Raw genomic sequence first — 26,817 nt, 5'->3', positions numbered from 1 at the left:
TTTTCAGAATGGGTTTATGGCTTCTCTTTAGCAGCACTTAGCTCTCGCTGACAGCAATAAAATACTACCTGAGAAAGTACACCAGTTTTAAGGCTTCTGCATTGGGTGAAGGTGGAGTGCTTTATAATTTATTTAGAAGTTTCTGAAAGAACCTGAGAATTACGAAGTAGTGTTGGATGAGAAGTTAACAGAAGAGCTGTTTAAAACAGTTTGTGTGTCATCTATTCACTGTTGTTCCATTGTCTGTGTCACTCAAAGAGCCAGACCAATGGCCAGTATGACTGCTTTAATTAATGGGATTACAACTGAGGTAAATTTGATCTGGAAATTGCTAAGGCCTGATGCCACCTCCACAGAATACTCTGTTATCAAAATTCTCATTAACTTCAAAATGAGAGTGAGGCTGAACTTAAGAAACCAGACCCAGTAATAACTAGGATAGAGCTTGGCGAGGTGGAGGCCTTCTATGAGATTGTATTTTGGCTTGACAGCTTCCCAACAAAGGAATTTCATTAAAATCAGTGTTTCATTTAAACTGGCTTGATTTTTCACATGATCCAAGCTAATTTATTTTCTTCACCTGTGCGTTCCATCCTGATCTTGCTGTTCTTGGCAAGATGTAAAAATAACCACTGGTCTGAGCAGAGGACTTCAACTGTGAAGTGGAAATCAGAATCCATCAAGCCATGGAATGATCCATAAATAGTCTTAGGCAAACCTTGATGACCTAGGCAGGTGGAAAAAATTGTCCTGTGCACTGACTGTTGTGTATATGTTTTTATGCTCTTCCAGATGCTGGTGAAATAGCACACCAAAGAGCTGGTGAGATAGCACACCAGAAATGAGTAGATAGAAAAGGCAGCCTTGACCCCCTTAGGTGAAGTTGGGAGATTGGTCCAGCTGGCCTGTTTCATCTTGACACCTTTTGCTTCCTGACTTCTCCTCTGTGCTGTAGCCTTTTTTGAGAGTGAACCAGTCATTTTGGCATCTCCAGTCCTGTGCTGATGCCACTCAGTGAGCAGAGAGGGGACCTGCTGACACAAGTATGAAACCATTGCAAGAACATTCTTTTCCCTGAGATGTGTTGTATAACCTTGTCTTCATCCATCCCTGCATAACTTCATATCACTCTGGAAAATGTGGTTCCATTGCCAGGCACAGCTTTACAGGCTCTAGAAGAATTTGACCAGTAACTATAAATTGATGTTTCCAGTCTCTGCAGTTGTATATTTGAAAGAAAATCTGGGGTTTATGGTATAAGCCTGTCCATGCAGATGCACAGAGAGTGTGCTTACACTTGCTATTGAATTAGAGAACGACACAGCTCACCTCCACCTGCCATTTATTTATGTTTGCCAAAGGGATTCTCTTTCACTTTCCTTTATCTGCATGTGTGTGCATCTGTCTGTGCTTATACTGAAGTCAAAACTCTGTGTGCAGCTTTCAAATGCATCAAGTATGTTAGTGCATCCCAGTCTGTAGTTGGGTGCTGTCGTGTCTGTAGTTGGTACAGTATCTGGGAAGGTGAGTAATGATTTTAGAATTTATTTTAGCCACTAATATCAGAAAAGTAGGTCAAATGCATTCTCCATTCATCCAGCACTGCAGGGCTGACACACATTTCCTTCAGCACAGAGAGATCCTTCAAACTTCACTGGGCAGGAAAAGAAGTAGAAATGGTCCAGCTAAAAATATTGCAGAGAAATAAGGTTAGGGAAAATGTTTGGAGCAGAGGCTGGGTTAAGTAGGTAGCAAAGCTGATGGTTCAGTAATCACTAGAAACTGCAGCACATCTCACACAAACAGATTGTATCACTGGATGTTTACTGAAGTGCAGGGAAAAGTGGAGGCTTTGCTGTTCTGCATGGTCATGCCGTGTGAGATCCAGATAGGGATCTGACACTGCAATATTTAGATTTGGGGGATTTTAAGAGTTCGATTTCATGTCACTTTCCTTGTCCCTTGGCTGCTGAGATATAATTTCTCAATGTTCTTAAACCTTCATGATTCCTGCACAAATCTGTCAAACTAATTACTGCGTTAATTACTCACTGGCATTAGTCTGATGTTTATATTTTGTCATTTTTTTTACTTAGTACTGGATTACAACTTGCTAATTTTAATGGGAGTAGAAATGGTAGGAAAGAGAAGCATAAAGAAAACTAATTATCAGCCATAAATTTATCTGACTCAGTAAATGTAAACAATTCTGTGATGGTAAGGCAGGCTGAAAGAAAATTGAACCGTGTTATTTCCTAATGCTCCCAAAGTCTTTACAGCAGCTGGGCATTTAGTTGTTGTCAGCTGACACAAAAAGAAACATATTTAAATACAGATAATAATGCCTCAGGAGAGTACAGATCAACCATAGGCTGTGATTGTCCTGGGATTTTATTACTATGGAAAAGAAAGGCATTAAAATATACTGGACTTATGATGAGCATTTTGCTCTAGAAGTTGAATAGAGAGAGTGAGAGTAATTGGAACAAATAAATGACCAAATACAGAGATTTTTGCTGAGGGTTTTATTTAGTCCTAAAACAGTTAAAATCCCATTGAAATTAATGAGTGTTTGATTGAATAAGGTCTAAGTAGAATGGTTTTCTTTTCTCAGTTTGAGTATGTAGCACAAGTCTTTTGATTTTTTTTTTTCTTGCACAGGGAAGAACTCAGCAGGGATGAGGCCCTACACTTTTGATGGGAGTTTGAAGATCTAAAAGTTGAATAGAAATGTGGGAAGGCCAGCGTGATTTGTCCCGTATACTTTTTCCAAGAGCAAATGAGAACATGGAAAGCATCCAAGTAGGGCTCAGAGAATGTAAGTCTGAGCATGTTTCACATGCCTGAACAGATAATCTTAAAATGAGACCCCTGAAGCATTTCCTTATGGTGTGCAAGTAGCTGGTTTGTTAGGGTGTATTTGCACCTTCTCTAGATTTCCCAGCAGTCAAACCCTTGTAAATAGTTAAAAAAACACTCAGTGCTTCATCTGTTTCACTCAGTGCTTCATCTGTTTTGGTCTCCAGTGTTGTTATTTGCCTAAGTGCCTACAGAGAAGAGCTTAATGGGGGGGCTATACACCAAGCATCAGACTCTAGCTCCTGTTAGGAAAGGGCAAGAGAATTTTGCTTGCCTTGAAAAGTGTGCTGACCTACACAGTAACAGAAGATTTGGTTGCTTTCTTTGCTCTCAAGTTTATTGCCTATGGATTCAGTGATTCAGATGCTCTCTATTCCCAAATAAAAGGTCCCGGCTAGCCAAACTAACAGAGTAAGCAATCAAAAATTCACATAGATCTAGACCTTTTAGTCAGCATGTTGTCAATATCGTATGGATATATATGGTCTTTGCAGTAGAGGTCATACATAACTTTGAAGAGATGCATAAGGATCATTGAGTCCAACGGCCTTCTCCTCCCAGAACTACCTGAAACTTTGCCAAGCAACCCTGAGTCCAATATCAAACATGAAAGGACTGCATCTACTTCAGTGTCTTGAATGCTGCTACAGCAGTGCTTAGCCCTGCAGCTAGAGGAATATATGCGCAGACATGGCCCCAGTCCATAACCCTAGTGACTATCTTTGTGCAAATAAAAGTTAATGTCAATATTAATACATAATGAAAATTGATGTAATCATTACAATCTTCTCTCATTCTGATGAACCATCCTGGTTCTGCTTAGATGGCTCTTAGTCACCTGCAGGCATCATTATGTCTTGGAATCACCAGGGGTATTTTCCCAGCCTAGGCACCACACCTCAGCAGTGATCTACAAAGAACCCAAGATCTCTTATTTTATTTCAAGACAAACCAGTTCCCTAGTTTCCTGTTTTCTTAAATGGTTTTACAGACTGCTAACCCTAAAATTGCTTTTCTAATCTCACAGCTTGTATTATCCTTCTTACTGGTTGAGACTGCTTGCTGTTCTTGCACTATTTGTTTGAGCTGTGTATGTGTGGTTAGCTGAGTGACACCTCAACTGTCGCTGGAAGTGCCATTCGTACATCACTACCAGCAGGATGTCTTTGCAAGGTTTCTTTTCATTGTGCAGGTAGTCACTTGAGTGAACTTTGGTTTAGCCTGTGGTTACAGGACAGCTAAGGCAGAGGCAGTCACAAACAGCTTTTCTTTACCTGCATATTTGAATGTTTCATTTTTTGCTTTCAAAGTGCTTATGTGGAAAAGAGATGACACCGGTGAGAATAAACCAGCCTGAAAACTGGAGTCATGATGTGATACACCAAGGCCAGAAGAAGGTGCATGAACCAAGATCCTTGCTTTGGGCAATGTGTACAGTTCAGGCACATGCATGTTTACTGTAGAGAATTTTTCATTTAATATTGGAATCATGGAATCATTTTGGTTGGAAAAGGCCTTTAAGATCATTGAGACCAACCATTATCTAACTCTACGAAGTCTGGTGCTAAACCATGTCCTTCAGCACCACATCTCTACATCTTTTAAATACCTCCCAGGGATGGGGATTCAACCACCCTCCTGGGAAGCCTCTTCCACTGTTTGAGAACAGTTTCAGTGAAAAAATGTCTTCAAGTATCCAATCTAAACCTCCCCAGTGCAATCCGAGGCCATTTCCTCTCGTCCTGTCGGTTGTTACTAGGGAGAAGGGACTCTCGACAGCCACCTTTCACGTAGTTGTAGAGAATGAGACGATCTCCCCTCGGTCTCTGTTTCTCCAGTGAAAATGTGAAGTTGAAATGTAGCAGTGCATGAGTTCTTTCACTTTGTAATATCTTGATACAGGAGGAGATGCAGAATTAGTAAAATCTGTAGAAGCCATTGATTTGCTGTGGCCAGATGAGCTGTTGCTTATCCACAGGGTGGTGGATTACTCCCTGCATGCATTTGCTGTCAGCTTTAGCTGCAAAGGAAGACATGTTCCTTCAGTCATGTTCCTCCATCAGACTAGGGAAACACACATGCCCTGTAAGTATGAATCAGTTCATGAGCTATGACTCATACTATGTAACTTGTTTTTTTGTAACAGCTACATGCATCTGTGTTTAGCAAAGATTGCCTTGGCCAGTGTTGGAGCTGTGACTAATGACAGTCTTGTTAGGAATTCATCATCCAGATTTATCTCCTTGTCAAAAGTTTTGTTAAATAATGTTTCCTCAAAGAAACATTGTCTCACTATCAATTTTCTCCTGACAGATGTATTGATTGAAATAAATATGTTTTTCATGCCACTCAAGGAACTGAGTGACAGATCATGCACTGAATACAATAAATGCAACCATTGTTCTTATTGTCACTGTAATTATTACTGTGTTGCCATATCAAGAGCAGTGGCATGTAATAATAGCAGAGACACCTCTATATGCTAATAAAACCCCTTCATCCTGTGTGAAAAGGTATTTAAATCACCTGAGTGTTTGTATGTGCTAGCCCAGAGCAGAGCAGACTTCTATCACTGTTTCACTTCTCTTGCTAGAAATGTACATATCCATATTTGTTTAGACTGTTTTTGGAGAGATTCAAAATCTTTTCATTGCTGTGCAGGATGTGATTCATGCATCTCTACATATAATGCATTAAAAAATTGTAACAGCCTCATAGAACATCCTGTCCAAGTATTACATTTCTCTAGACTGATGTAGATATTGGGCAATAGCTTAATTCACACACATATCACTGTTGTAACATAATTACTTTTTCTTCATCATTCCCTCCCTCCTGTCCAGTCTTTGGGTGATAATTTCCTCTGAAATCTATTTCTTCTCCATAGTCTAATTTTTTTTTGTCTTTAGAATTGATGCTATAAGGGCTCACACAAATATTGGACTAAATGAGAGCTTCTTAGGATGGGCCTTCAAGGATTGGGATCTTGTTGATACCATTGGGGCTTGCTGTGCAGCTTCTAGAGTGGCTGGGTCTCCTCTGGGTTGTTTGTACCAGTCCCTTCCAGCGTCTTCCTTTCTGCCTTGCAGTGTTCTTCCTTCTTATTCCCTCTTTTCTGTTCTTCTCCTGCTTCCTCAGCCATCTTCCTGCTTTCCTCTGCTGTTGCTTGCTCAGCTGGAGTGACTGCAGAAACTCCCCATGGCCACCCTGGGTTCCCTTGGAAGCTCCATGAGGAAGGTAGGACTATGGGTTTCACCTAAGTCCTCCCAATGCCCAGGTTACCACTCCCCATTGCTTCATCACCCAGATAAGCTTCATATTAACAAGCACAATATCACTCTATATGCCTTACAGCAGTTTTGTGGTGAAACAGCCAAATAAAATAAATACTTTTTGTTGTGATGACTGTTTGAAAACTGTGCCTGAGGACCAGGGCATTGCCCGCTGCTGAAAGCCAGCGGCCAAGGTATCTTCATAGAATGTTAGAGGTTGGAAGGGACCCCCAGAGATCATCAAGTCCAACCACCCTGCCAAAGCATGTGAGCTTGGAACGACCTGCTTGTGGAGTTGTAATTAAAAAGGGGTACTGGTTACAAAGTATTACTACACTGATTGAAGAGCAGATCATAATTTTTTAGTGCTAAATATTTGGGGCTTATCATGCATGTAGCAGGCCAAGCTAACATATGATTGCTGTAACTATGAGAGACTGAAGAGCCACCCTAGCTATCAAAACTTCAAATAAATGAACAGTGGCTGTATGAGCCACTGCCTTCACGTTCTGTATTTGCATACAATTTCTGAGAGGCATTCTCAATGTTGCGTGTCTCTCCTTGGTGTTTACTTGAAAAACAAAATAATGCCAAATGGCTTTGTACCAGCTCCATACAAAAGGAACCATTGTTGTGAGGTTGTCATAACAATAGTTCTGAAACAGCTTTTTGTGTTAAATTCTGTGTTAAAATCTGTGTTAAATTCTGCAAGTCTTCCCTGCAGTCAGCAGTTGATGGCAGTTAAAATTCAGATCACTTACAGAATCATAAAATTGCTCAGTGGTAAAAGACCTTAGGATCATTGAGTCCAACCATAATCTAACATCTATGTGTATACAACTCCTAGACCATATTCCCATCCGAAGATCTTTGTAAACACTTTCAGGCATGGTGACTTCATCACTTCCCTGGGCAGCCTGTTCCAGTGTCTGATGACCATTTTGTGAAGGAATTTTTCCTAATATCCAATCTAAACCTCCTCTGGTACAACTAAAGGCCCTTTTCTCTCGTCCTATCACTTGTTACCTGGGAAAAGAGGCTGGTCTCCACCTCATTACAGCCTCATTTCAGGTAGTTATAGAGGGCTATGAGGTCTCTCCTCAGCCTCCTCCAGACTGAACAACCTCAGCTGCTCTTCACAGGACTTGTGTTCAAAACCTCTCACCATCCTTGTTGTCCTGTTCTGAACACACTCTAGCACCTCAATGTCCACACTGTTTCTGATACAAGCCAGAGTGCTGTTGGCCTTCTTGGCTGCCTGAGCACACTGCTGGCTCATATTCAGTGGGCTGTTGACCAGTACCCCCAGATCCCTCTCTGCTGAACAATTTTACAGCCACTCTTCTCCAGGCCTGTAGTGTTCCTTGGGGTTGTTGCGACCCAAAATCAGGACCCAGTGGCTGGCCTTGTTGAACATCATACAGTTGGTCTCACCCCATCAATCCAGCCTGTCCAGGTCCCTCTGCAGAGCCGCCTTCACCTCCTGCAGATTGACACTCCTGCCTAGTTTGGTGTCATCTGCAAATTTCCTGAGGGTATACTCTGTCTCTTCATTGAAGTCATCAATAAAGATGTTAACTAGAAGAGGTCCCAAGCCCTGGGGAACACCACTTGTGACCAGCCACCAGCTGGATTTAACTCCGTTCCCCATTACTCTTTGGGTCCGGCCATCCAGCCAGTTTTTGATCAGCAGTGTGCCTGTAGCACTATGGGCAGCCAGTTTGTCTAAGAGGATGCTGTGAGGAACCATGCTAAGGCTTTACTAATGTCCAGTCTGACAGCCACAGCCTTTCCCTCATCCACTAAGTGGGTCACTTTGTCATAGAAGGAGAACAGGTTTGTCAAGTAGTACCTGCCTTTCATAAACCTGTGCTGACTGGGCTTGATCCCCTGGTTGTCCTGGATGTGCTGTGTGGTGGCCCTGAGGATGATCATCTCCGTGACCTTCCCTGGCACTCCCCTGATCCTCCCTACAGCCTTTCTTAAAAATGGGCATCACATTTCCAACTTCCAGTCAACTGGAACTTCCCCAGTCAGCCAGAACTGCTGAGAGATGATGGAAAGGGGCTTGGTGATCGCCCCCACCAGCTTCCTCAGCACCCTTGGATGGATTGCATCTGGCCCCATAAACTTTTGTGTCTAAGTGGCAGAGCAGGTCTCTAGCCATTTCACCTTGGACCATTGGAGCTTTGTTCTGCTCCCTATCTCTGTCTTCTAGCACAGGAGACTGGGTACCCAGGGAATAGTTGATCTTACTATGGAAGACTGAGGCAAATAAGTTGCTAAGAACCTCAGCTGTATCCTTTTTCTTTGTCACTATGGTTTGCTCTGCGTCCAGTAAAGGTTGGAGGTTCTCCTTGGCCCTTCTTTTGTTGTCAATATATTTATAGGAACATTTTTATTGTCTCTCACAGAATTGTCCAAATTAAATTCTAGTTGGGTGTCACCCTCCTAATTTTCTCCATGCATGACTTCTCTTCTTCCTTGTAGTCCTCCTGTGTTGCTTGCCTCTCCTTCCAAAGCCCACAGGTGTTCCTCATTTTTGAAATCCAACTAAGATTCTTTGTTCAGCCAGGCTGGTTTTCTTCTTTGCCAGCTCATCTTCTCACACATGGGGAGACCTTGTTGCGCCTCCAGGGTTTCTTTCTTGAAGACCATGCTGCCTTCCTGGCTCCTTTGCCCTGCAGGACTGCCTCCCAAGCTACTCTGTCTGCCAGTCTTCTATGCATGCTGGAGTCTGCCTTCTGGAATTCTAGGGTGGCAGTGTTGTTGACCCTTCTCCTTACTTCTTCAGGAATGGAGAATCTCACTTCATGGTCATCATGCCCCAGGCATCCTCCAGCTGTCACATTACCCACCAGACCTTCTCTGTTCACAAACAGCAGGTACAGCGCAGCACCTTCCCTGGTTGGCTTTCTCACCAGCTGTGTCAAGACGTTATTTTCCACACACTCCAGAAACCTCCTAGACTGTTTCCTCTCTGCTGTGTCTTATTTCCAGCAGATACCTGGGAAGTTGACATTTCCCATGAGGAGAAGGGCTAGCAATAGTGAGATTTCTGTCAATTGTAATTAATCCATTTCTCCATCCTGGTTGGGTGGCCTGTAACAGGTTCCCACCACGATATCTGCTTTGTTGACCTTTCCCCGGATTTTAACCCATAAGCAGTCAACTGTTTCATCACCATCATAGAGCTCAAGGCAATCCAAACACTCCCTAACATACAGGGCCACCCCATCACCTCTTCTTCCTTGCTTATCTTGTCTGAAGAGTCTGTAGCTTATGTGAGCTGTCCCACCATGTTTCTGTGATGGTGACTGTATCATGGTTTTCCTGCTGCATGATGGCTTTCAGCTTCTGTTTGTTGCCTATGCTGCATGCCTTGGTGTACACGCACTTCAGCTGGGCTATTGATCCTGTCACCTTCCTGCAGGGAGAAGACCTAATTCCTACCTGTCCATTCTTAAGCACTCACATGGTTACTAAACGATCAATAACCCTGGTGTCTATGCTACTGGATGGATCTCTGTTTCTATCCCCTTCCCCCTTCAAATCAAGTTTAAAGCCCTTTCTACGTGCCCTGCTAGGCCTTGTCCTAGGATCCTTTGCCCCCATTCAGACAAGTGTGCTCCATCTGTCACCAACAGACATAGTGATGCATAGTGACCCATGATTAAGGAACCCAAACTCCTGCCTGCTACACCAGTCTTGGAACCAGGTATTGATCTGCTGGCTCTCCCCAATTCTTCCCTCATCATTTCCTGCAAATGAGGGGATGAAGGAGAACACAACTTGTGCTCCTGATCCCTTCACCAGCCTCCCCTTAAAGTCCCTCTTCATCGCCCTTGGGCTTCTCATGGTTACCTCATCACTTCCCACCCGAAAAATCAGCAGTGGATACTAATCAGAGAGCTGTACTGCTGCAGGAAATCTTTTTTACATCTTTGACCCAGGCTCCAGAAGGGCAGCAGACTTCCCTGAAAAGTGGGTCTGGCCCTTCCACTCCCTTTAAAAGTGAGTCACCTATGATAATGACCCATCTTTTTTTCTTTGTGGAAGTGGTTTTAATGTAGTGTGACTGGGTCCTGGTGACACCTGCAAGTTGGATGAACCCCTGGTTTTATCATCGTTTGTGCCCTATTATTGCAGAGCACTGTACCTGTTTTGCAAGGGGTTTTGGGAGAGTGGGTGGTTACAGGGGGAACACAATTGCTGTGCCTGCTGCATCAGCTCTCCATCCTCCAAGTCACCACAGTCAGGCAGGCAGAGAGAGGACAGGGAGTCCTCTGTGTCAGGCAGCCCGAAGGGTTCATTCTGGGGAGGTCAGCATGTGGCTCCAGTTGTCTATCTCTTCATCCTACTCCCTGATGGTCTCCAACCTACTCACCTCCTGCTGGAGCCCTGTTAAGAGGCAGAAGAGCTCCTCTAGCTGTGCACACCTCCCACAGCTGTGCACGCTGCTGCTATCAGATACTGGTGCAAGAGCAGGGCACACCTGGGTGGCAGTGTACTCAGACTGGAGCTCTCCCAGGGAAGCTGCATCAGCCCTGGTGGGCGCAGAGCACAAGGAGGCCATGGCTTGCTGCCAGGTGGTTACCATCTCTCTCTGGCTGTATCTCAGTGCTGTTCCCACGTGCCCTGCCTGTGCAAACTGCCATGCAGACTGCTGTGCCATGCCCTGCTTCTCCTGTTCACCAGTGCCTTGAGTCACCAGCACTTTCTGGGGGCATTTAAATAGCCTGTGGTTGCCCCTCACAATGCCAAATCTACATCACATCCACCTTGCTCACAAGAGCTGCCACGTCTTGGTGGGACTGTGGTCATCCACTGGCTGCCTGCTACTGGAAAGCCCCCGCCCACCTCAATCTAGTGCCCAGCACTTACCAGTACTGTCACTGAGACCACACCAACAGTTTTCTGTTGTCAGAAATGATTTTTTCTTCTGAATTTCTTAGGGAGTAACGAATTGGGAATGGAAGGAAAACTTACTCATTACTAACTCCTGGTTTTGCTCAGGGTTCTTCACTTATTGCCATGAGTCAGTGTAGATAACAGATCTTTTCAGGTCCTGGCTAAATTATAGTCTCCAAATGTTGTGCTTTTGCAAATTCAAACGAAAGGGGTAGAAGAGAATGGTTCAAATAGCTGTGAGGATTTCTGAACTCTTTTGTTACTGAAGGAAAAAACAATTCTCTATGTTTTTTGCATATAAGTATACACCAAAATTCGTGGATTTGCAAAGACATTTTCTAAATATCCACTGGGGTTTCAGGAGTACTGTCTGCTAACGTGATTGATGTTGCAAACAGATCCCTGGTTAGTGTGAGAATGTGCAAAACAGACAGTTCTACTGATCCTTGGCTTATATCAAACATCAGTGTAGCTGTAGGGAACCACACACTGGCTCCTGTTGCCTAACGTAGTTTCTGAGGTGGTTTCTGTGCTGCAGACTGATGGAGTTGACAGTGTGTGCACAGAAGAGAAACTTGCTGTAAATCAACTTTAAATGAGGGGCACTGACTTTTGATTTAAGCCATTTATTTTGACTATGGTTTCTGATATATTCCTAAGGAAAGGTATTTTGTCAGTGTGGCAAAACCAACTGTTTGCATCAAAATACAGCCTGTTAACTAAACTTGCTGCTTTTTGTTTGTTGACCCGGGTGCATTTATGAGTAGCTGTTGATCTTATTTATAAAAGTGCTGAATATCTCAGCTTATTTTTTCAGTGTTACAATGCTAGAAAAATGTGGATGAGATACTCCTCATTTGTGTGCAAGATGATAACTATTTTGTATTTGTAAGCTGGGTCAAACAGCATTAGGATGGAAACCATGATCTGATCACAGCTAATAACATGGGTACTAATAATACAGCACACATCATTGCAGCATGTCATACAATCTGTGAACAGAGCTGAGTGCCAAAGGTGATTTCCGCTTTGATTCTGCATAGGATCCAAAGGAGGCAACAGCAGCTGCAATGGTCAGAATCTGAGAAAAAAATTGCCTGTATTTATTTATTGTAACTGTATTAATAGTAACGTGCGTTGTCACCACTTGGAGTATAATTTTGTGATTTACTTCTTGTGAAAAAAATAAACCTGTGTTTAGAGAAGATAGTATAATCACTAACTTGCTAAGCACACTCTTCCACCCCTGTATTAGCTAAAACTCTCAGACTATTCCTTGAGTTCCTTTTCAGCTTTAGATAATTTTTTTCCGTGACTAATTTAGCTTAATGCACCAAAACCTTACTTTCCTCTTTCATCTCAGCCCCCTTCTGACCAAGAGCAATAGGTAGCAACTGTGAACTAATGAATCATTCTGGTGCCACTGAAGGTTTTGATTATATGCCCAGACTCAAATAGAGCTCTTTTTGATTTTCTTGTGAATAGGAGGAGGAGAATATATTGCACTGGAGTCTCATGTCCTGAGCCCAATGGATAGAGGATGAATCATGTGCCGGTTCCAACAATGGATGCTCTTTTTAAATTTTTTGTAAATGTTTTTGAAACAATCAGAGCAGATGGGGAAAAGGCTGACATTGCAGGTTCCAGACTTGATGAAGCCTGACCTTGTTAGAGATGCTGCTCTACCCATCCTGTGCTGTGGGCCCAGAACTTTCCTTGGGTTTAGGTTGTGCAGCATAGGTGCGTTACGTGGGCAAGAAAACTTGGGCTGTTGGTAGCCAAGGAGCTAAAGTTATCTGTAAAATGAGGAGCTGCAAAGCTCCAGAATTTTACTGTAGTTTCTTACTCTTCGCTTGTATTTGCATGGAAAAAAAATTTACTGCTACTACTACCCTGGGCAGTATCTACTTGCCACTCACTTCTGGGCTCTGTGGCTGTCAAAACTATCTGCATATCACAAGGGCTTCCTTTTTGTAAAACGAAGGCTGAGGTTTGCAAATAAATCACATGACTTCCTGACCAAAGGAATTGCTGTGAGGTGGATGACAATGGTTACATTTTGACTTTTCAGCATAAGTCGCAAGAGAAATCTTGCTTCAAATGGTAGTACCAATGACAGCATAAACCTTTTTTTTCATTGCTCAGCTGCTTCTAGAGAATTGATTAGACGTCTGCTTCCTCAGAGAAGATCAGTGGGTTTTAATAATCTTAAATGCACACTGGTATCTAAGCTATTGAAGTTTGGTTTGGGGAATATATGCACCCTGGGAGATAAAGAATAGTCAAGCTGGACCATTCAGCCCTTAACATTCCTAGTGAGACACTAGTGTTAGTAGGGGTTTTGTGATGTGGACCTGCTCTGGAAACTTTGATTCATTTTAAAGAAGAACCAAGTAGTCATCAGATGTTGCCATCTTCCATTCTTTAGCAAACAAACATAGAAGTCAAATTTTCTTGAGTCATTTTGCTCAAACTTGTGTCCTTTCAGATTTTAAAGAACTACTACAATGACTTATACCCAAGTCATTGGCCTGTGGATATTGTCTCTCTCATGGATGGTCATCTTCAGCTTTGCTATCGCTCATTCTTTCCTGTTTTCCTGCTAGAGAGAGAAGATAGAAGACCTGTGAGGTCTAAAATGATTGCTACCTTGTGGGCCTACACCTGTGGACACACTTGTGACACCATGGCATGGTGCCTGTTAATGGAGATTCTTGGCATTTCTGTTGTCTGTGTCTGGAGCAGTGGGTGGCAGAGTGGGTCCCAGGCTGAAGGGACCTGAAGGATCCCTGCATGGCAGCTGTGAGTGGACTTCAGCAAGTCATTGTGCTCTCCCAGGAGCTTTGCTAGGAGATGTGTTGCTCACCTTCAGCTTTGGAGTTAGGCTGGCTGGGAGTGAACCCTTCCCTGTCCTGTGCCAGATCAGAGAAATCCCATGTCACGTCATGTCATGTCATTTACCACCTGGCTAGCATGATTCTGTCTCTTTTTGAAGCACAGCCAAGCAGAGAGAAGGCTGTACAGAGCCCTCAAAAAGAATGGCAGGCACTTAAAATAATTTTTCTTACTATTTTTTCCTTAGCACTCAAGAAATTAATACTCAGAAGAACTGAGACTGAGAACTGTAGCCTTATAGACCAGATTTCTTGATGCATGTGGAAGGGCTGTGCATCCTTTCAGACAATGCGATGTGCTTGCCTCCACTGTTTACAACCCAGACAAATATATTGCACTTCTTGCTGAAACAAGCTAACAGCCCTGTCCTGCTTTTACGTAATTAATGAAGGTTTTGCTATCCACTGTGGTGTGTTTTTCAAAGATGTGTGAAGTGGCAAAACACACTGATAGAATGACTAGTGGTAACAGTTGATTCTTTCTTAGAGAGTCTTGTCCAAAAGTGAATGTGATTAGGCCCTAATACCAGCCCAGGAGAAGAGGGTCAGTTCTCAGAGGATCCCCCTGCAGCACCTGCAGTCCAAACATGCTTTTGTAAGAGCCTATCAGCATTTAGAGGGAAGATCTTCCTTGTACACTGCCATCTGCTCTGCCTGTTGCTGCTTTAGAGAATGGCTCAAAGGGAAGGTGACTTCTCCTTTTGAGAAGGGAGTAGAGGGAAGAGAGCAGAAAACTATGGTGTTTTGATCTGCCTTTTCGTTATTCTAGTTGCATAAACACACCCGAGTATTTCTTAAATTAAATTAAGCAAATCTTTCATGTCCTCTCCTTGCTTCAAGAAAGCTTAATGTGGCTGCTTCAAGATTTGCACCTACAGAGAAGAGAAAGATTTGCAGTGTGCACAGACTGAAGTGCTGAGCAGTGTCATGCTGAAAGAACCTGCACAAGCTTTAATAGAATACAAAAGCTTTCTGGGCACCAAACAAAAATCTGTTTAAATCCCTGACAGGGATGAGAGCACAGCATGTATTATCAGCAAATGCACAGAGACAGAATAGCTCTCAAATTTGCATTTTGGATTTGCTGTAATTAAAAAAGTTTTGACCTTTCCAAAAAGGTGGAAATGGTGGAAGGACTAAGCATAAGACTTCACCCTTTCCCTGTTTCTGCACAAATATTTAGAACTCTTCCCTTTTCTCTGCATTTGTGCTTGACATGCTTGACTTACACTGGTCCTAATGGCAATTTCTCTTGAATGTAAGGGGTGTAAAACTCCATAGGCTTCACTCTCATATTTATAACCATCATTTGGTACACAGATTGTGACAGTCCCAAGTATTCCCTGCCCCACACAGTGAAGTTTTGATCCCAACAAAAAGATTGTCCCTGGGCTACAATTCCTCATGAAAGCAGATCCTTTTCTTCATAAGCACATGTGCAGAGCTGCATATCGTGAGAGATTAGTGCCTGCACAGACCTCAGATAAAATGTGACAGGTGCCTGTGAAGCAGAACAATGCAAGCTGAGCTGGAGCAGAAAGTGAGGGCTGTGGATCAGTTGTGAAGAGGTCGGGTGATGACATAGTACATATGGGTTCTTTGGTGGGGAAAATTACTATTTCAGAAAGGTTTGACTGTAGGCAAGTTTTTTCTGACTAAGATTTCCCTTATTTTGATGTTGACTAATTTGCCAGACTAAAATCTCTCCTCAAAGAGTTTGTGTTAACTCAAGGAGGACAACGATATTGGTGATCTGTATTAAGCGGTGTAGCCAGAGCTGCCATTTAGAGGAATATAGGGCAGGTGGATGAATGCTTTCTCCAATATCAAACAGTTGGCAGAGAAAAGTTATTCAGGAGCAGGAAAAGAAGTGCTGTAAGGTTGAAAATGTCAACTCAGTCACCAGCAGCAGTCTGTAAAGATCAAATAGAAAAGTTAGAAGGAAAGACCGTGTCCACTGAATAGATGATTTCTGCCTAATAGAAGAGGAAAATTAGTGCATCTCTATTTACATGAGTAGGTAGAAGGTAAATAGGAGCAAGTTGAAGGAAGATCTTTTCCTTCTTGGCTGTTTACTAGATGTGACTGCCACTCCAGTGGCAACAGCCCTCCCTCCAGTTTCAGCTACTCAAGTAGTAGCAGACAGAGACTCGGAATAGGCAGCGTGAATAAGCTGGTTATTGAATGTTTGGACTGTGACCCCCTTCATCTTCCAGTCAGGCTGTTAAATATGCATGTCAGTGGGCTCAGGCAGATTCCTGCCATCTGTCTGTATTTATATGACTTCATCCAAACAGCTCGAAAACATGTAAAATTTTATCCTCACATCAGCTCTTTCATGAAATAATTTTTTTTCACCTGTCTGAAGGGAAAAAGAATCAAAACACAAAGTGATTTAGTGAGCAACCAGATTTATTCATGTGGGTTCCATCAGGCAGGATCCAAATTTACATTTTTTAAGTGCCAGGCCCAGCTGTAGCCTGAGGCTCTCTAGGCAGTGATCATATTTAGTGCTTCAAGGTGTTGTATTGCTCACTTAATATTGCTCATTAAGTGTAAAAACATATTTGTATGCAACTAAAAAGGACACCCTGTAACAGTATGTGTGTGTGGGCACAGAACAAAGGTATTTGACAAAGAAAAATCAATAATAAATCCATTATTTAGGCATCTCAGCCTGCACTATATTCAGTTGCACACCTTGATGGCCCGATTAAACAGGACCTGTAAGCTTCAGTAAACAGTGTGCCCATATGGGCAATTCTGTGAGAGAACAGATTGTCACAGCTACATTTGACCTGGTTTAGAGCATTCATGGCTCTCCCTTGGCACCGTGGATGTGCTGTTGACATTTCAGAAGAGCTCATTAAAAAAAAAAAAAGTGAATGCCATTGTCAGAATACCATGACATTTTGTGAGCAAGAAGCAATCTCTACACTTTAAATCAAGCCACAAGCCCAGTACTTCTCTCTTTCTGCAGTCAGAGGATCTTCAACAGTCTCAAAGGAAAGATGAAGGGACAAGACTGAGAAGACAAGGCCAGAGGTTTTAGTGTATCTACCTTAAGTTACTATGTACATGAAGTTGTGTTAGTCATATGCTTCGGGGATATAAGGTGAAGCTCAAATTCAGCTCTTGGATGCCCACACAACGGCAAGATGAGACATCTGAGACATCTGTGAGGTGGCTGAGTCAGGGTGGTTGTTTTAATACCTGTTTCCAGAAGGTGGCAAATGTAGGGGAGCAGTCCACCTTACGTTATCTTCCTTTCTTATCTATCCAGGTGCTCACTTTCATGCTATTTTTAGATATGAGTGAATTTGGAAAATAAAAAGTGAAATATTTTCACTCTGGTGCTCATGTCTTACATGTGTTTTGGAAACATGCCAGAGGGCATCTTTGTGCCTTTAACAGCATATTGAAATGTTTTCTTCTTTCAAGGATCTTTCTCCTTGGCTTAGTTTTTAAGTCTAAGACCTTCAGCTTACTCAACTGATATATATTTGTTGATGATTTTTCTTTTTAAACTCTTTTTCAGGCATTGGAAAAAATGTCATCTGTGACCGAACAGCGACTCCACTGGATGCCTTTAGGATGATGACTGCAGCTCATTATTACCCAAAGCTCATGAGCATCATGGGGAATGTTTTGCGCTTCCTGCCTGCTTTTGTGAAGATGAAGCAGCTGATCCAGGAGGGTTATGTAGGGGAGCTGCTGGTGTGTGAGGTCCAGGTTCATAGTGGAAGCCTCCTAGGCAAGAAGTACAACTGGAGCTGTGATGACCTGATGGGAGGTGGGGGCTTGCACTCAGTTGGCACCTACATCATCGACCTCCTGACTTTTCTCACCAGCCAGAAGGCTGTGAAAGTACATGGGTTGCTCAAGACCTTTGTAAAGCAGACAGACCACATCAAGGGGATACGGCAGATCACCAGCGATGACTTCTGTACATTTCAGATGGTCTTGGAAGGTGGCGTCTGCTGCACAGTGACACTCAACTTCAATGTCCCTGGGGAGTTCAAACAAGACATTATTGTGGTGGGTTCAGCAGGACGGCTGATTGTAATAGGCACTGATCTCTATGGACAGAGCAACAGCTCTCCTCAGCGGGAGCTCCTACTAAAGGACTCCACACCAGTCAGCAATTCCTTACTTCCAGAGAAAGCCTTCAGTGACATCCCATCCCCCTATCTGCGGGGCACCATTAAGATGGTTCAAGCTGTCCGTCAGGCATTTGAGGACCAGGATGACAGGAGGACCTGGGACGGGAGGCCTCTTACAATGGCTGCCACTTTTGATGACTGTCTGTATGCCCTGTGTGTGGTGGACAGCATTAAAAAGTCAAACCAGTTGGGAGAGTGGCAGAACATTTCAATCATGACGGAGGAGCCAGAACTGAGCCCAGCATACTTAATCAGTGAAGCCATGCGGAAGAGCAGGATGTCTCTGTACTGCTAGCTCTTCTCAGCTCCTAGGCAAAAATAGGAACCAGACAGCTCTTGAAAGAAATGGTAATTCAGCCTGTGAAGAGCTTGCGCATTTCAGAAACAGCTGAGGATACAGGAGAAGGAAATACAGTGTTTGGATCAAGTAAATCTGTTGTTGGCTAAATATCAAAGTGTCCTCAGAAATGCCCCAAACAGACAGGAGACTTAAGAGCTGGCAAAATTGTTTTAATAACAGTATTAGCTGGCTAATTGGAAAGATAAATCATGGACTCATCTCCTGCTTGCAGGTGCTTTAGATTATCCAGTTGTGTTTACTGTGAAAGGCTGGGAAGATCCTTTTAGATTTTCCTAACTCACCAGAGGGCTGTGAAGGTACTGTCATGTCATTCAATTTTCTGTACTGTCTGACATGAATGGTTCCTACCGTAACAGCTGACACCCCAGTGCTGTAGTACTACACCTCTAACCAACACACAGAGTAATAGAGTTGGTGTTGAAAGTGTTGCGTGATACGAAAAATCTTGGCAGCTCACTTTTCATATAGATTGATAGGAGCTTCTCTGTGTTGGTTTAGCTAGTTGTTCTTTGGGTTTGTTTTTATGTTAAAGCACAATTTAGTAGGAAAGTATATGGCTTTTAAAACAAAGCAGTCCTCAACCACAGTGTGTATGCAGGGAGGGTCTTCCCTGAGCTCCTGGTAAGCTTCAGTGTTAACTGCACAGATTTGCTGATTAAAATGGGTTGTGCAAAACCTTTGTGGATGACAAGTGGCACAACACAGTAGTGATCATAGGGTTTATTCTACAGCTGAACTCAGGCTATTCATATGAAGGTTTACATGTGATTTCCTGTGTCTGAGACTAACTTTTGAGTGAATGCATCATGCATTTTGGTTAGGTAGAAACCAGTAGAAATTCAACCCAAAATATGATGGTTAGAGGGGTGGTCTTTTAAGCCTTTGTGAACTTACACTTGATAGATGCAGAGCTTAATTTCATATAGCTCAGCCCAGAAGCTTTACCCTCTACCAAGGGGTGATTGTGAGTGAAAACCAAAAGTGATGAGAAAATTTCCCATCCATTTCCAGGATCAAAAATTACCTAGGAGCCCCCTATCCCTTCACATCCTTAAAGTGACCAACTACTGGTACTGTGGTAATTGTTCCCTGTCATTAGTACAGGGGTGGGTAAACTCTTTTGATATGTTTGTCCTGTCCTTTTTAATACTTTAAATTGCAGTCTTGAAATTCTCTTTCAAGGATATATTCTTGAAAGAATATAGTAAAAGGCACATGAATTAGGAAAGAGAGGTCCTGCATAAAGCTGCTCCAGTGCTTATGTGTTTACAGTGCTAGGTCCTCAGATAGGAAAAAATGTAGAACATAAGCAAATAGCACTAAATTATATTAAACTTGAGAAAAACCTTTTCAGGGTTTTTTTGCTAATGTTGACTAGGACATAGAAAAGAATGTTTGGTTGAGCTGTAAATGAAAAGAAAAAGTATGACCCTCTTTCTCAAGGCCATCACATTACTGTTGCCATTTTAGGTTAGAAAGAGAAATGTCAGAATAATTTAGATATTTTTAAAAAGCACTTAAGAGTTTTGCTATTTTTAGGCGCACTAAGGGCTTCTCTAGGGCTTCTCCTAAAAATTACTTCCTCTAATTGCTGTATGCTCCTCCCTGTCCTATGCCCCATTTTAGAGCTTCATTTTTTTGAGCTTGAGGGCATCAATAGTACAGTTCTTCTCATCTGACTTCAGCCAGCTGAAACTCAAGTGTCTTGTCCAGATCAGCTGTGCAAGTACACAGTAGTCAATACAGAGAGAGCTCTCCAAAGGCTGACTCAGTTCATCCCACAATTGAGGAGGAATCCACTCGAATTCCCTGCCCTCCTCATTCACAGAGAATCTTGGCTTCTACATTTTTAGGTGGCTAAAGTTAGAAAACTTGGGAGCTAGAAAACTCCCCAGCCCAAAATAATTAATCTGTACTTAATTTTTTAGGAGCATCTGTGTATCCTTTCATGAAATGTTCCCCAAGGTATGACAGTGTGACCAGTGAAGGAAGAACGTAATACTGCAAAGCCACCCCCAAACAGAATTGTTTCTCTCCATGTTTTTCTGCCAGTTCTAGCAACTGTCTCTGGGGCTGACAGCTTCTGCTAAGACCTTGGGCAAGCTTTGGATAATTTTCATAAAAAATGATTTCTCTGAGAGTTCCTGAGGCAGTAGCTGTACCAACAGGATTTTCCCATTATAATTGTCATGGTACAGCATTCTATCCAGCTCCTGCCATGAAAATTACACAGAGGAATACAGGAGAGAGAATTTGATCAAGAAATTTTCTATCTCTGCCCTGAAAAATGGAATGAGAGTTATCATATAGTACAGTAAAAGCCATTTATTGAAAGTAGCAGCTAGTTCAAGTAATGAATTCGAGCCCAGTGGATAATTAACCATGTCTAGTTAAACATCATCCATGGAACTAAATATGGACCAAAATATTTGTGAGTTCCACTTAGTGGTTTGGTCATTGCACCAGAATCATGTCTTTGCACCTCTTTTTGGTTCACAAATGTTGACAGTATATCCTATCTGTATTTTATTTTTTAATATGTCTGTCTGAGTTTTGCAAGGCCAGCTGGAAGAATATATGCTAGAATCCTGATCCCTGCCCCTGCAGTGAACAGTCCCCAGATGAGACATAGACTATAGGGACAGTATACTACTGAGCTCAACCTTTCTGTCCCAGATCCAAAGGTGTAGGTGACAGGAATCATCCTTCCTCTGTGTAGACTTACTGATGCAGCTAGTGCTGCTTAACAGAAAGAAAATCTACAGCTTTGGTTACATGACCATTGGATGCTACTGTTAGTACTGGCTTGCAAATGCATTGGATCCTATACATCTTACTGTACAGCCACAGTGGTAACCCCAGAGAGGCAGGCAGAAGGAGCAAGGGGGAGGGTGGGACCAGCTCTTCTTATGACAACATTGATTTTATACTAGATTTAGGTAAAGATGTTGCCTATCTGGGTTGGCATCAGTAACTGCATACGTTCAGGATTGCATGACAGTTTTTCCATTCTCTAGGAGGTGAAGGTGCTGCAGTGTCAAGTGTAAAGATACTAAACTTCCATCCGGCTTAGTGGAGGAAGGAGTTGGTTTATTTATAGAATGTATATTGCTGTTCTGATTGTTGCTCTACAGCCTGGGATCTTTCTTGGCAGCATCAAGCCCTCTGCTCTTTTGGTACAATTGGACATAGATCAAATTGCCCTCAGTAGACTCTGGACTTCATGCTGTTAAGAATTTGGGCAGCAGATAGCAGAGATGTACTTGACTGAACTCAAAAGCGGTACCACACCAGGAAACTTACATTTGGAATTGCACTTCTAATGCTGTTCCTTAATGCTGTGCCACAGGTTTGAGATGACTGCTGCTAGCATTGGTGTAGGCCTAACAGCGAAACTGTGGCAACTGCTGGCATTTACAATAGCCCTCAAACGAGGGCTTTCTTTCCTAGGGCTGCTGTTGGAGGGGCTCTTTCCTTTGCCATCAGCCTGTGCATGTAGGATACTGAATATTATGGTCTGTTGCCAAAGACAAAAGAGCCAAAGGGGAGAGCCCAGGTGCAATGCTCTCGTGCTCTGCAGGGGTCTGTTCCAATGCTGAGATGGTCAGCTGAGAGGCAAGGTCTTATTTTCCATGGGAGTTGCATTGGGGTCCACACTGGGGGTAGGGCAACCCTATGCTGTGTGACAGCAGGGTACAATTAAAGTCTTTCCATGTGCACAAAAGGAGATTGGTGACTGCAGCAGGGAGTGCTGCAGATGTGTCTGCAGTCTGGTGCCTGCCTCAACAGGGAGAATGTGCTGATGATGTGGAGGGTAAGAGCTGTACCTCCTTGCTTCACCCATGTTTGGAAGCCCAAGAAGGGACCCTGCCCTCAGCAGAGCAGCATCCATCCTGTACACCTGCTAGATAGATCTGTGCATGACCTTAGTGCTGAACCTACATGGAGGCATAAGAACTCTGCAAGAGCTTGGGGTTTCCTATATCTAATAACATGCATGTGTTAAATTAGTAGTACTTTAGCTGTGTAGTTAGAAAATAAACAAGTAAAGATGATACATCCTTACCCATGCAGCCAAATTGGCAGAGAATCAGGGCACACATAAGCAAGTTTAGGCTTAGGATGGACTGCTGTGCAGTTCATCCTTTGCTTTGGCTGAAAGCATGAGAAATTCCTGCCCAGCCAGCACAGGGCAATCAGAGGCACTCACCACTTTGTACTTAAGTGTTTCTTTCCTTTGGACAGTTTTTGAATCAATAACTGTGCAAGTGAACAGCTGTCCTGGAAGTTCAGCCATTGAAAAAGGAGGGTTTTCTGCTGCACATGATCACAGCACAAGGACAATTTAATTTCTCCATGACCTTGTTCATTTATGTGTCCATAAACATGTGGAAAAGACCCAGGCAATATAAAACGACTCATTCATCTACCAAAAAAGGCATGTAATTAAAAGTAAACATGGTATCTTGATGATGTCTTTGCAGAGATTCAGGAGTTACCAATGACAAAATTTCTTCTTCTGGGAAGTTTTGTATTTTTTTATCTGTGGCCTTCAGTAGAAAATATGACAAATTGAAGTCTATTCCCTGTTAAGTTCTGTATTTACAAGGGTTTAAAAGTCCCCAGTGGACTTTTGGCTTTGTGCAGATACTCAACGCTGGTGTGAAGTTCCAGTGGCCCAGTGATGTACCCTGAAGTACGTATGAAACTCAGCACTGGAGTGTTTGGCCTCTGCAGGACCAGTTGTGAAATGGCAGCATCATTCAGGACAGCAGTTTCTTATTGTTGTGGTTGAATTTGTTACTTGTGGGAGCAAAGTTTGTAGATGTTAGAGATGAAGTATGACTAAATAATAATTGGCAGTCTTATATGCTTTAAAATTTCCACTTTCCTGAGCTGCTGGATCAAACCTGTCCAAAAAAAATAATTTCCCCTTAACAATAACTGCCCACATCCGTTTGCTCATGGAAAGATGAAATTTTAAGGAAATGGGACTATACATAATGCTACATTCATGAACTGATGTCATAACCTCATGACTTACTGAAGCCAGAGCCCAGGCAAGTAATGACTTTTTCCAAGCTGCCAAGTGGAAACCTTGGGGTTGGAGAACGAAGAACATCAGCTTAGGTCAAGTTGAAATAGCTTTTATTCAGCATTTTCAGTTAGAGGAATAAACAGAATGGATATAGTCAATCCAGGACAGAACACGAAACATGTCTGTAGATGGTCATTTACATTTTTTCTTTGCAGATGAATTCCCATTTTTAAAGAATGCTGTTTTGAAAAGTTACCAAAACCCAATCTTTTATTATGTTTTGGCATGTATGAAATTAACTGTATGGGGCTGGGTGGGATTTTTTTTTTGGTGTTTGGCTGGGGGGGTGTTGTTTCGGTTTTTGATGTTGTTGTTGTTAGTTTTTTAAAGTTCATACTTTAAAAAATCCCCTTCATTAAATTCAGTGAATGTCCATTAAGGATGTTCAGTGAATTCAGCTGGCCTTGGGCAGGTTTGGCTCTGAACCTACAGCTTGACAGCATCACACAGTGACCCCACTTATAGCATCTGAACTTGGCCATCCGGATTTTGTTTGTGTCTTCTTGTGGCAGTGGAAAAACTGGTTCATTACGTGGAGTTGGCTACAGATAATCAAGATACTTTTTGCAGCAGTGCCAGACATCACCTTTAAAAACACTTCACTATTAACTTGTTTACCATGGTGATTTATGACTTTCCAGCCATGTGCTGTCCATTACTTACTTTTCTTTCTACACCAGCCACCAGACTTACTTCCCTCCCCCCTCTATTCCTCATTCCATTGCAAGCCACAAGGTGAGTCTGCTTGTTTCTCACTGAGATCATGCTCAGTCTGTGTTACATATGGCATACAGGGTGGCTAACCTACAACTTGACATAACTTTGAATGCCAATTCATTATGGACTATGGGAACACCACAACTGCTTAAGTATGTGGCGTACTGAATGCCCAGTCAGGGCAGGAATCAAAGCTCCCTGCTATGCTGTGCTTCATGAGCAACACTTGTTGCTTCTCTCTGTACTGGTTTTCTTTTATTTGAGTTTGAAAATGAGAATATGTTCAGTTTGTTGCTGTGTCAATATTAAGTATGTATTTATTGTTTTCCAGAATACCTACCTATATATAAATGAGATATATATATATATAATGTAAACGCATGGACATATGTACAGTAGATATTTTAAAGAGCTATTTATCAAGAAATGTGTTAAAAGTAAACAGAGTTTATATTTTATATATTATGTAGATAGGGGGGAAAAAAGGTTAAATTATAGCAGGACTTTTTGGGGTGGGGTTGGAGAAATGGGCAAGGACTGGTTCTAGCATTTTAAATAGCCAAACTACTTTGTACAGAAACTGCCTGCTGTGCCTCTCGGCTGCAATATCTGTTTGTTTCTTCTTCTGGAAGATGATGTGCATTGTTACTTTTACATTGCTTGGGGAATGTAGTTAGTTTATTCTCAGCCAACTGATACGTGCTGCTTAAAACATGGTTTCCTGATGTTCTGCATATTTGCATTGATGGAATAAAGGATCTTAAATAGCAGATAAAGATGTAAAAGGATGTGATCTCAGCTGTCTCTTGGTTTTCCACACACTTGTTGGGGGGGGGGCATGGAAGAGGAAGGTAATAACCATCAATGTTGCTTGGTTTCTGGCCCACTTGTTAAATTCATCACATCAGAGTAAAATACAGGGACATTTCACTGGAGGGAGAGAAGGAAGAAGATTTTATATTATTAGAAGGTCTGAACTAACTAATGCCTGCTGGAATGATGGAGATGGTTTTATTGCCAAAGGGTGCAGGTATGTCCAGTGTCACAACAAGAAGTGGGCATTGGACATCCCTGCTGAGCACAGCCTGGAAATCTTCCTACTTCACCACTGGTGTCCTGGGATGCCTTTGCCTTCCTCATCATCACCTCTCTCCCATGGCTTCCCCATGCCTACTCAGTCCTTGCTCCCATCCACCATCCACTGTCAAGTCTTTCTGCTCACACTAGTGCTCGTTTTCTCCCTTGTATATGGATGTCTCATCATCCTAAGTGAGGAGCTGGTTACTTCAGCTGGTCTGATGCTGAAGAAAATCTCACTTGAATATGAAGCAGAAGACAATTTGAAGGACTGGGAAATTCAAGGCTCTGAGGAAAGATTTATTGCCTCTGTAATGGATTTGTAAAAATGTCGGAGTATTTCCTGCATTTTTTTTTCTATTTTACAGTGAAGCACACAGAAAGATGTTGGATTCTACTCATGTCAGCACTATGGAAGGACAGCAAATCTGAGGCACAGATCTGTGAAGGAATGGGAAATCTTCAGCACTTACAGTGCACACCTCCCTTAGATTACATGAGCTTGTGAACTGTCTATTGTGCATTTACTTCATCCCAGAAATGCAGCCTGTTAGCAATTTCTGCTACCACCATTGCAGCTATCACATTTTAAAGAGGTACCAATGTTTGAATACACATAAACTTCCATCTAAAACTATCAGTTTTAGATGAAACTTTCATCATAAACTATCAGTTTTAATACCCATTATTTTCTTAGGCTGAAGAGGAGAAAAGCACAAGGCAAGGAAGAATCAGTGCCCAGGTCTTCAGGAATAGTATTTTAATGTTTGCCCTCATGAGCAAATGCAGTATAACCTTGCTCAGGTTTCTAGATCGCTGTCTCCAACTAATCAATTACTCACTGAAATAAAATAGGGCCAAAATTTATGGTATATCCTTTCCCAGCAACTTCATAGTAGAACAAGGCCTACTTCTGCTTCAAAGATTAAAACATGGAAATCTTTGGAAAACAGCACCTAGGGGAGCAATTTCTGTGCAAGAGTGTCAGAGATACAGTGGGATTATTAGTACACCGTTCCAGCACACACTGTATAGGTAAGTGCAAGTGCAGGGCTGAGTATAAACATTTCACACTAATGAGGCTACATAAATGCTAAGATAAACATGTTCAAATGCAGGTCAGCACAGTGAGACACTTAAGTGTAGATTGTAAGAGCCCATGTAAGAGTTCTGCTTTTAAATGACAAAAATATGGAGGGGGCGGGGGGGGAACTCTTGCCACTTTGCATCATTTGTGAAGAACCTAAGCTTCCACAGTTCCCCTGGCTTGTTCTGCTGTTTTCTGGAGCCTGTAAGTGATTAGCAGCTATGTGGTAAAAACAATGGGTGGCTTGTAGCCATAAATATTAACCAGAAGAATGTTAAATGCATTGTTCTCTCTGGGAATTAAGAGTTTGCTGGGGCAAGGGTTATTAAAAAGTGATGCTGTGCCAAAGAGAAGACACACTTAATGCCTTTGTTACTG

General features: G+C 42.4%; 1 protein-coding gene across 2 annotated transcripts in view; it reads left to right on the top strand.

Annotated features, from left to right (window-relative positions):
- GFOD1 (glucose-fructose oxidoreductase domain containing 1) overlaps positions 1–18,394 on the top strand; it is a 76,510-nt gene extending 58,116 nt beyond the window's left edge. For both annotated transcript variants that reach the window (XM_054381827.1, XM_054381828.1), the window contains one exon: positions 17,475–18,394. In XM_054381827.1, the coding sequence (XP_054237802.1) occupies positions 17,475–18,394 (920 nt within the window). The remainder of the gene's footprint in view (positions 1–17,474) is intronic.
- The last annotated feature ends 8,423 nt before the right edge of the window (positions 18,395–26,817 follow it).

Source organism: Indicator indicator, chromosome 6 (genome assembly GCF_027791375.1).
Source record: "Indicator indicator isolate 239-I01 chromosome 6, UM_Iind_1.1, whole genome shotgun sequence".
NCBI lineage: Eukaryota > Metazoa > Chordata > Aves > Piciformes > Indicatoridae > Indicator > Indicator indicator.
This window is presented reverse-complemented; position numbering and strand designations above follow the sequence as displayed.